Raw genomic sequence first — 9,348 nt, forward strand, 5'->3', positions numbered from 1 at the left:
AACCCATCATTTGTATTTCATGTAACATCTGGTCCACTGTTTTCAGTAGTGGATAATTAACATCGGTGTTTGTAATGGTTTGGTCTCCTCCATCCATTGAACCAGTGGCAACTATAGTTCTTATTCTCATTAGTCCTCTTTATTTATATAGCGCTTTCTCGTTTGACAGCAGCTGTGAATGGAATTGAGAGAACCGCTTTTCAGCCATAAGCTTAAGAACAAAGTGCATTTTACGGTAATGGTGTGCCTTGCAGTCCAGCTCCATTTGTTTTTACAGCTTAATTATTGGTTTGCATTAGTCTCATATTGTGAATAGAAACAAACAGAAAACGTCTTAAAACATCAAAATGTTTTACATGAGGCCATAGCACATATGGCTTCCCCTTGCTCCAAGTTTAATCAAACTAAACTAAGAATGAAAAAAAAAATAAGATGGTCTTAATGAAGGACAGCTGTGGAATTAATTGTGATGTTGGTATGGAGAATGTGCGTTAAGTTATAGTAATAAATGTATTTTTTATGACAATTCCTAAGACGCTAACTTACGCTACACTCACATACCATTTCCCCCAGTAATTAAACCTTGTTTCTATTGAATGAAAATTGATAAAATGCTAATATACCAACAGTTACTATGCAAACAGAGCCAGTGAGCAACATGAATATCAATGTGCCGAGACACACTGATAAATATTTAACATCTTTTCAATTGATCAAATATTGTTCCTAATGAATGTGATTCAGAACGTTTTTATTTTGTTTTCAAAAAATATAAATATAAATATATATAAAAAATATTAAGACCCATTTAAAAATAGAAACACTATAATTATGTAAATTCCTTTTGATGTGGACAATTTTTTTGGTACAAAACAAATAAAAATATTAAGACAAATAAAATTCTTTGAAACACTATAATTATGCAAATTCATTTTGGATGAAACTAAATTGTTAAAATTAGTTATTTAAAAAAAAATTAAAAAACTACTATATACTAAAAAAATAGCATTACCTTTTTTTTTTTTACGATTATGCTGATATTTGTAACTGTGGAGTATAATAATTGACAGCACAGCCCTAGATTCTAAACAAATTCATTTGCTGTAGACTTAATGACATTTCACACTAGCCCTTGCTGCCAAAATGACTTCTTCGATTTGAAGGAACGTGTAAGCCGCTACATTGCAAGACACTTTTTACACTTAATTGTCACTGCTTTTTGCCCCACAGCTTCTTGGGATGATCCTCTCCATGTGTTTGTGCAAGAGTGTCGTCCAGGAGGATTATACCAAAGTACCCAAGTACTGAAGTGCTACTCAACACAGACATGTGCACATGGACCGACTCCTTGGCTCGCTCACTCCCTATATAACATTCTTATGTGCACACACACACACACACACAGACACACACACACACACACACACACACACACACACACACACACACACACACACACACACACACACACACACACACAGGCAGAAGACTGCCTTGACCGCTATGCTTGTTGGCCTAGTTCACAAGTTACCATTGTTGTCTTATAATAATAATCATTATTATTATACTGTTTATGATTTTTTTTTAAGGAGACATTGTAAGACATTTTCTTATTTTTGGGGTTGAAGGTCATCCATTTGAAAGGATGCAAATGCTCAAGTACGAGTACAATTTTGTGTGCGTTTTCTTTGCGTTTCCTTCCGCTGACCCCAACGAAGCTTAACAGAGTCAAAGAGAAGAAGAGCATTTAATTTAGAGCTGATGGAGCCGAGACTTTCCTCACCTCGGAGCATTGAGAAAAATGGGAGAGAAGAGAATCCGAGTGGGCGTGCGTGCGTGCGTGCGTGCGTGGATTGAAATCCCACTCTGTGATCCTGCAGTTTCTATTCCCGTCACCGCCGGGTGGAGGAGAAAAAAAGATCAGGCAGGGCCGCTGCGGTGGAGGTTTTGGTTTCCCCTCGCCAATTCCTCGTACCCCTGCGCCACTCCTGTTTACTCCCACCGGCCTCCTCCACCCTTCGGCATCACAGAATCGGCTTTCTTGAGCGCGTCTGGTAACCGGTAGTTATATTTATAAAGGAGGTTTTTTTTTTGCATTTTTCATGGAAACAGTTAGTGAACTGACAGTAGATTCTTGACTCTGATCTTTCTCTGCTTGTTTTTTTTTATGCGCCCCACCCCTTTCTGTAATGACCCATTTGACAGGTAGATGACGCTTGTCGATACATGTACTCATAGCCATCTCTTTGTTTTCCTGTTCATTAAAAAAAGTATTGCTATCCTCTAAATGTTGCTGTTAGTTTGTGTTGATGCATTTCAAATGTGTTTTGTTTCATCTGCCAAATTGTAACGTTAATTTAACTTAAATGAGATGAAGGCTTTTTACTGTTTAAATTGTTGTTTTTACACTTTGAAAGAAAATGGACCAGTAGTTCAAAAAAATGGTGAATTTATAAGCCATGTTTGAAAACAATTTTGTATTTTTGTTACAATGGAAACTAGAATTAAAAGTGAATCCACGACTGTGTGTTTTTGTTTCATTTTGTGTGTGCTCTGGATTGTACCAATTGGGACTAGTAGATGGCAGTGTACAATAGAGCAAAACAGCCGTATATAGAGAGTCTGGCCAACTGAAAACATGGACGCCATGTTACCCTCGGCCACAGGAGGGCGCGTGCACTCAAGCGTGTTGTAGCCCATGAGCATGCCTTTCGTTTTCCACGCAACACACTAGATAACTTTCTTACACAAACTATAGCTGTACAGTTTTTTTTTATTTTTTATATTTCCCCTTGTTTTATTTTTATTTTTTTTTGCCTTTGAGGAATTTGACAAGCCAATAATATAAGGAATGCTTTTCACTGCATATATAATACAGGTTATTACTAGTATAATAATGGTATACAGTATTTTTTACTGCACATGGATTTTGATTTTCAACGTTGTGAATGCTGCAAATGCATCAGTGTGTTCATACATAACACATAATACGTTCAAATAAGAGATCTGATTACATGCATTTGCAGAAAAATGATGGGCAAATATCATTAACACCCCCCCCCCCAAAAAAAAACAACAACAACAAAGAATTTGTTTATCATAATTAGACAAATTTATGGGGACTCTGCTCACATCAAAATCACATTTCAGCACAAAATCCAAACAACCAATATTTTTAAACAAAGATCTAGGGATGTGGTACCACATAGAATTGGGCTGTGACAAACAAGACTTAATCCAATTCACTCTAAATATACCAATCATCGATTCAAATTATGGAGCTTTCACACCATCCTTGTCATATTCCATAACTAGCTGGGTTATTTTAATATAATGCGTTTTATTCCTCCATAAAAAATGAAAAATAACGCTACTGGCTTTATTCATATTTCTTGAGGATATACAGGAACTAAACATGTTTCTTAATCGTCCAAATGGAGTTTGAAGATTTCTATTTTTTACTCTCTAAATGAATATAGAATTAAACGTGTTATTTTAGATTTTTATTTTTTAATAGTATATTTCGTTACATGAGATTTGTCCAAATGTGGTTGCCGTAGAGTTCACGTGACGGTGACAGAAACTACTACTAGTATTAGTCCATTGATTCTAGGCTGCATTCACATAGCCGCACACGCTTATTTACATAATTCATCCTGAATTCGTACTGAACGGACTTAAACATCGACACTGTGCCTCCGTCACTTCTTTATTGAAGTCAAACATAATTGCTACATTTCGTGTCTGATTAAATCGTATCAGACAGTGCTCGTCGAAATCTCTCGGCCCTGTTTATGTTAGCCTAGCTTAGCTTAGCTTGCTAGCCGCCAAAAAGGATACGGCCGTCAAATGTGTGCGTAAAGTGTCGTGACTTCGTGTGAAAATGTACGCAAGAACGAAAGTCAAGTACGAAGAGGAGCTTTGTGGAACACAAGAGGAGAACGAGCGACAACGTAAGCTACTGGACGCTGTTTACAAGCAGCCTAAATCTTTAATCCACTGAAAAAAGAACAGGAGTCGCTCCTTGCTTTAATACTATGTTATCAGAATTTTAAAACGACTAATTAGATCACCTAGAGCCGTAATTTTAACGGTTTGAGCTCTTGTAATGATGTAATTGCTTAAAATTATTATTACACGTAAATACAAGCCGTTTGAGTAGCTACTGTTAACATTGTTAACATTTTTAATTCTTTATTTTACATTTTAACCATTCTGAATTTAGTTATAGATGTGTAGAGCAGGTGTAATAATGTCAAACTGAATATAACTCGACCTTAACCTATCTGTTATCTTGTTTTGTCTAAATTCCCTTTCTTTGTCCTGTTTGAGAAAGTTCAATCTAGCATACTGAGAACCTGTTTTGTCTAAATGTGAAGTCCAAGTTCAATCTAGCATACTGAGAACCTGTTTTGTCTAAAGGTGAAAGTTTTAGGACGATCTAGTTTACTGGCAAAATGCAAACTCATTCTGTACCTCACGGGATGCCAGAGGCGTTTCCTGATGTTTTGAATAAAAAGGCTGTGTGGGCAAAAGAGGACACAATTCTTGGATGACACTGCTTTGGTGATATGCAATTGTGTGACCAGAGATCTCTGTAATAAATCAACCTTGCAAGGACCCTCTTCACAAGAATCTCATCTTTGATTTATTTGAACACGCAAAATATTACAAAATATATTATAATCCTTCACTACTAAAGCTATTTTGTTCATTAGATTTTCTTTTAATGTAAATTATGTATTGTAGCTCCTCTCCCGGGACTACTGGAGTCCACACAGTGGTTGGTGTTTTCATCCCTAATATTCAATGTTTGTATATAAAAATTGTTTTATTATATCCGGAACAATCAGGGTTACAAAGTTATGATAAGTGATTTCTGGAACAAAATGAAGACTGAGACAATACGTAACATTCGCCAGATTTGTTATTCTTTCACGGATTTGGCCCATGTGATAATCTGAAATATAAAATATATAACATCACAATAAACTGACTTTACGAAACCATGTGTATCTTGTGTCCCGCAGACGTCAGTGAAAAATATCGTTGTCCTGAGCGGAGGGAGCCAGAGTTCCCTGGTGTGAAAGAGGAGGAGGACTTGCAGCCTCTTCAAGTTAAAGAAGAGGAGCAGCCACAGCCTCCCAACATAAAAAAAGAGGAGCGGCTGCCGCCATACATTAAAGAGGAGGAGCATTTCACAGAGTTGCCCGTGACTGCTGTCCATTTGAAGACTGAAGATGAATGTCGATATGAAGAGAACAAAGGGGCGGAGCTTCCAAGCAGCAGCTCAAGACAACAAACAACAACAGAAGATGATGAGGACCAAGCAGACAATCGGTTACCTCCAATGTCAGACGGTGAAGACGCGTCACACTCTCTTCACACTAGTGACTATGAACAGTTTGACGGTGATGTGACATGTCACACTGACAGCAAACGTTGGAAATGTTCTCAGTGTGGGAAAACTTTTGGCTACAAGTGTCATTTGAGAACCCATTTGATTGGCCACACTGGTGAGAAACCTTTTGTCTGCTCAGTTTGTGGTCAAACTTTTGCTCAAAAGGGAGATTTAAAAATACACACAAGAACCCACACTGGGGAGAAGCCTTTTACCTGCTCAGTTTGTGGTAAAAAATTTGCTCACAGGGGAAGCTTAAAAATACACACAATAACCCACACTGGAGAGAAGCCTTTTGCCTGTTCAGTTTGTGGTAAAAAATTTGCTCACAAGGGAAGCTTAAAAATACACACAAGAACCCACACCGGAGAGAAGCCTTTTGCTTGCTCAGTTTGTGGTCAAGTTTTTGCTGAGAAAGGAAACTTAAAAATACACACAAGAACCCACACTGGTGAGAAACCTTTTGCCTGCTCAGTTTGTGGTCAAACTTTTGCTCAAAAGGGAGATTTAAAAATCCACACAAGAATCCACACTGGAGAGAAGCCTTTTACCTGCTCAGTTTGTGGTCAAACTTTTGCTCTAAAGGGATATTTAAAAAAACACACAAGAAACCACACTGGCGAGAAACCTTTTCCCTGCTCAGTTTGTGGTCAAAATTTTGCTCAGAAGGGAAGCTTAAAAATACATACAAGAACCCACACTGGCGAGAAGCCTTTTCCCTGCTCAGTTTGTGGTCAAAAATTTGCTCAGAAGGGAAACTTAAAAATTCATACAAGAACCCACACTGGCGAGAAGCCTTTTCCCTGCTCAGTTTGTGGTCAAAATTTTGCTCAGAAGGGAAGCTTAAAAATACATACAAGAACCCACACTGGCGAGAAGCCTTTTCCCTGCTCAGTTTGTGGTCAAAATTTTGCTCAAAAGGGAGACTTAAAAATACACACGACAACCCACACTGGCGAGAAGCCTTTTGCCTGCTCAGTTTGTGGTCAAGTTTTTGCTCACAAGCTAAGCTTAAAAATGCACACAAGAACCCACACTGGAGAGAAGCCTTTTGCCTGCTCAGTTTGTGGTCAAAATTTTACTCGCAAGGAAAGCTTAAAAATACACACGAGAACCCACACTGGCGAGAAGCCTTTTGCCTGCTCAGTTTGTGGTCAAATTTTTGCTCGCAAGCAAAGCTTAAAAATACACACGAGAACCCACTCTGGCGAGAAGCCTTTTAATATGACTGCTGTCCATTTGAAGACTGAAGATGAATGTCAATATGAAGAGAACAAAGGGGCGGAGCTTCCAAGCAGCAGCTCAAGACAACAAACAACAACAGAAGATGATGAGGACCAAGCAGACAATCGGTTACCTCCAATGTCAGATGGTGAAGACGCGTCACACTCTCTTCACACTAGTGACTATGAACAGTTTGACGGTGATGTGACATGTCACACTGACAGCAAACGTTGGAAATGTTCTCAGTGTGGGAAAACTTTTGGCTACAAGTGTCATTTGAGAACCCATTTGATTGGCCACACTGGTGAGAAACCTTTTGTCTGCTCAGTTTGTGGTCAAACTTTTGCTCAAAAGGGAGATTTAAAAATACACACAAGAACCCACACTGGAGAGAAGCCTTTTACCTGCTCAGTTTGTGGTAAAAAATTTGCTCACAGGGGAAGCTTAAAAATACACACAATAACCCACACTGGAGAGAAGCCTTTTGCCTGTTCAGTTTGTGGTAAAAAATTTGCTCACAAGCGAAGCTTAAAAATACACACAAGAACCCACACTGGAGAGAAGCCTTTTGCCTGCTCAGTTTGTGGTCAAGTTTTTGCTGAGAAAGGAAACTTAAAAATACACACAAGAACCCACACTGGAGAGAAGCCTTTTGCCTGCTCAGTTTGTGGTCAAACTTTTGCTCAAAAGGGAGATTTAAAAATCCACACAAGAATCCACACTGGAGAGAAGCCTTTTACCTGCTCAGTTTGTGGTCAAACTTTTGCTCTAAAGGGATATTTAAAAAAACACACAAGAAACCACACTGGCGAGAAGCCTTTTGCCTGCTCAGTTTGTGGTCAAAATTTTGCTCAGAAGGGAAGCTTAAAAATACATACAAGAACCCACACTGGCGAGAAGCCTTTTCCCTGCTCAGTTTGTGGTCAAAATTTTGCTCAGAAGGGAAGCTTAAAAATACATACAAGAACCCACACTGGAGAGAAGCCTTTTCCCTGCTCAGTTTGTGGTCAAAATTTTGCTCAGAAGGGAAGCTTAAAAAGACACACAAGAACCCACACTGGAGAGAAGCCTTTTACCTGCTCACTTTGTTGTCAAAGATTCCCAAGTAAGGCTGAAGCTGAGAGGCACGAGTGTGCTGGTGAGAATAGCAGCAATGAATGAAGCTTGATATGATTTCATTTATGAATTTACATTTAAAATGGTGCAAAAATTTCCAATGATCCGTGTACTTGTATTGTGTGTTGTGTGTCTTACTCTTGACTTACACTATTTTGTCATTTAAATTCACATTTAAAATGTTCCATCAACCTGACAAGGGGCTGCAGATGAAAACTGACGGCTATAATCTGACATGTTTACTTGTAAATGTCCGTTCATTAGCGCTGTGCTGTGCTGTCACTATCAAATAGTTTTAGAATTCAATAATCAGATTCATTGGAATTTTGCATAACACTGTATTACAAAAGGATTTCCCCCCTGATTATTGTTTATTATTGGTGTTTATTTCATACTTCATATTCGTATAGTGATTTAAAAAGGAAAAAAAGGTGGGGTTGAAGAAAAAAATGGCTCCAAACAATTAGTCGATTATTACAGTAGTTGTTGATTAATTGATTAATTCTGACAGCTCTACACTGTGCCTTATATATATTTTTATAATACATTTTCCATGTTTAATATGCATGAAAGGTAATTACAATGACAGTGGTTTTAAATGATCTCCATTTTTGTGCTCTATTTGTATTGTGTGGACAAGTGTTGTCAATTCGGGAGAAACTTTGATTCATTGTGGTGAGATGAAAAAGTGTACCTGATTATGATCCTGAATAAAGTACTGCTCTTCGCATGCCTTTATCTCAACGACGTGCTCACACTCACGACTTTCAAATTTTCAATTCCATTTTCTTACAATAAATCAAAAACAAAGGTCTGCATTTAATAAATCTACATCTATCAATAAACTGTTTTGCCATTATTAGCAAAGCTTCATTTGCCCCTTTCTGTCTTGTTTTACGATCCCAAATTTAATATTCTTGAAATCTAGTGCCAGTGAATGTGCTTACTCCACTTACTTATGAAGGGATTTTATTTTTATTATTATTTGCAGGAAAATAGCTAAATTTGTTTTCAAAGCTTGATATTGATGAGATTGTGAGTGGGACTTAATAGGTTTTTCTTCCTCCAACTCCTTTTCAGGCTAGGTTTAGTTGAGTATTGTCTGGAAAAATTTATATATTGTTGATGTGAATTGCGGCCTTAAATCAATGAACAAATTAAATGAAATGAATGGGGAAAAAAGGTTTTTATTTTGGATATGTGCAAAATCACGGAATTGTCAATCGAATGCAAGATTGTCTCCATCCTGAAAACGTCTGCTTTTAAAAAAATGTTTAAAAAATATTACTTTTCGATAAGTGAATGGTGGTCTGGATTTAATGGACTCAATGCAGAAGAGCTGTGACGTATTTCGGGAAAATCTCGTAATGCACCGCATTTCCGGTAATGGCCATCGCCGTTTGTTTTCCTTCAGATCATAGTTTTTTTTTTTATGAGTGTGGTTGCGTGCATTTGTCAAGGCATCGAAGAAGTGGAGAGACGACAGTACATCGAGTAATCACTGCTGTTTTTTTTCTTCCTGCTGATGTTATCCTTCTGTTGACCACACGAGGACGCCATTTGTTAACTCGTTTATTGTACTATAGATGTTTTCATTGTTCAGCACA

The 9,348-nt window shown here is 37.8% G+C and overlaps 1 protein-coding gene across 1 annotated transcript; it reads left to right on the top strand.

Annotated features, from left to right (window-relative positions):
- The first annotated feature begins 3,585 nt into the window (after positions 1-3,585).
- Positions 3,586-8,485, top strand: LOC144054213 (uncharacterized). Its single transcript, XM_077569424.1, has 2 exons — positions 3,586-3,953; positions 5,031-8,485. Exons 1-2 carry the CDS (start codon positions 3,884-3,886, stop codon positions 7,784-7,786), a joined length of 2,826 nt encoding a protein of 941 aa, XP_077425550.1. The 5' UTR covers positions 3,586-3,883; the 3' UTR covers positions 7,787-8,485.
- The last annotated feature ends 863 nt before the right edge of the window (positions 8,486-9,348 follow it).

This window comes from Vanacampus margaritifer, chromosome 6 (genome assembly GCF_051991255.1).
Source record: "Vanacampus margaritifer isolate UIUO_Vmar chromosome 6, RoL_Vmar_1.0, whole genome shotgun sequence".
Taxonomy (NCBI): Eukaryota; Metazoa; Chordata; class Actinopteri; order Syngnathiformes; family Syngnathidae; genus Vanacampus; species Vanacampus margaritifer.

Coding starts and splice junctions, on each gene's coding strand:
- LOC144054213 (XM_077569424.1), top strand. CDS start 3,884: ATGTACGCAAGAACGAAAGTCAAGTACGAAGAGGAGCTTTGTGGAACA. Junction 3,954..5,030: donor AGAGGAGAACGAGCGACAAC/GTAAGCTACTGG, acceptor TGTGTCCCGCAG/ACGTCAGTGAAAAATATCGT.